The sequence below is a fragment of the Tetrahymena thermophila genome (assembly GCF_000189635.1).
Source record: "Tetrahymena thermophila SB210 genomic scaffold scf_8254736, whole genome shotgun sequence".
In the NCBI taxonomy this organism is placed as follows: Eukaryota; Ciliophora; class Oligohymenophorea; order Hymenostomatida; family Tetrahymenidae; genus Tetrahymena; species Tetrahymena thermophila.
Window position 1 is genome coordinate 254,418 of NW_002476500.1, and position 582 is coordinate 254,999.

A 582-nucleotide genomic window follows, 5' to 3' on the forward strand; every position below is an offset into this window, starting at 1 on the left:
ATGGATGCAATTGGTGCATCAAAATTAGGTTCTGCTTTAGCAAAATGCACTAATCTCTCAAAATTGATACTTGATATTAGGTAAAAGCTATTTATTTTTAATTTTGGTTATTATCGATTTTTCAACGGCCATTAACAAGGTCCTTAAAAAAATGTTTATTCATCTAAATTTTTTAATAAAAAACACTAAGGACAAGACCATTAACCAAAAAAAACCAAATATAAACTAATTTAAAATACACCAAACTTATAAAAATAAAAGCAATAATAATGTAAATATAATTATTGTTTATCAAGCGTAAACTATTTTTGGAAAAAGGTTACTTGCTTTGATTATTTTTTTTTGGATTTATGGTAATTATTCCTCTTTCTTTTTAGATGATTCTTTTCTTTTTATTTTTTGATTAATAGAAGTAGTAAACTAAGTTTAAATTGAATTGATTTTGATTTTTAAGGTTACTATTAATAATCTATCATAATGTTTTCCTTTTTAAAATATCTCTTTTAATTTAATTAAAGAGTATTCATTTATTGATAATAATTATATTTTAACTTATTTTCTTTTGTTTTTTTCTTTTTTCAA

At 20.8% G+C, this 582-nt stretch overlaps 1 protein-coding gene across 1 annotated transcript in view; it reads left to right on the forward strand. All coding sequences in view use genetic code 6, as the record gives it.

The window, feature by feature from the left end:
- TTHERM_000736550 (cyclic nucleotide-binding domain protein) overlaps positions 1-582 on the forward strand; it is a gene marked incomplete at its 5' end in the record, with an annotated part of 4,958 nt that continues 4,376 nt past the window's right edge. The window contains one exon of the mRNA XM_012796396.1: positions 1-80. Coding sequence (XP_012651850.1) covers positions 1-80 — 80 coding nt within the window. The remainder of the gene's footprint in view (positions 81-582) is intronic.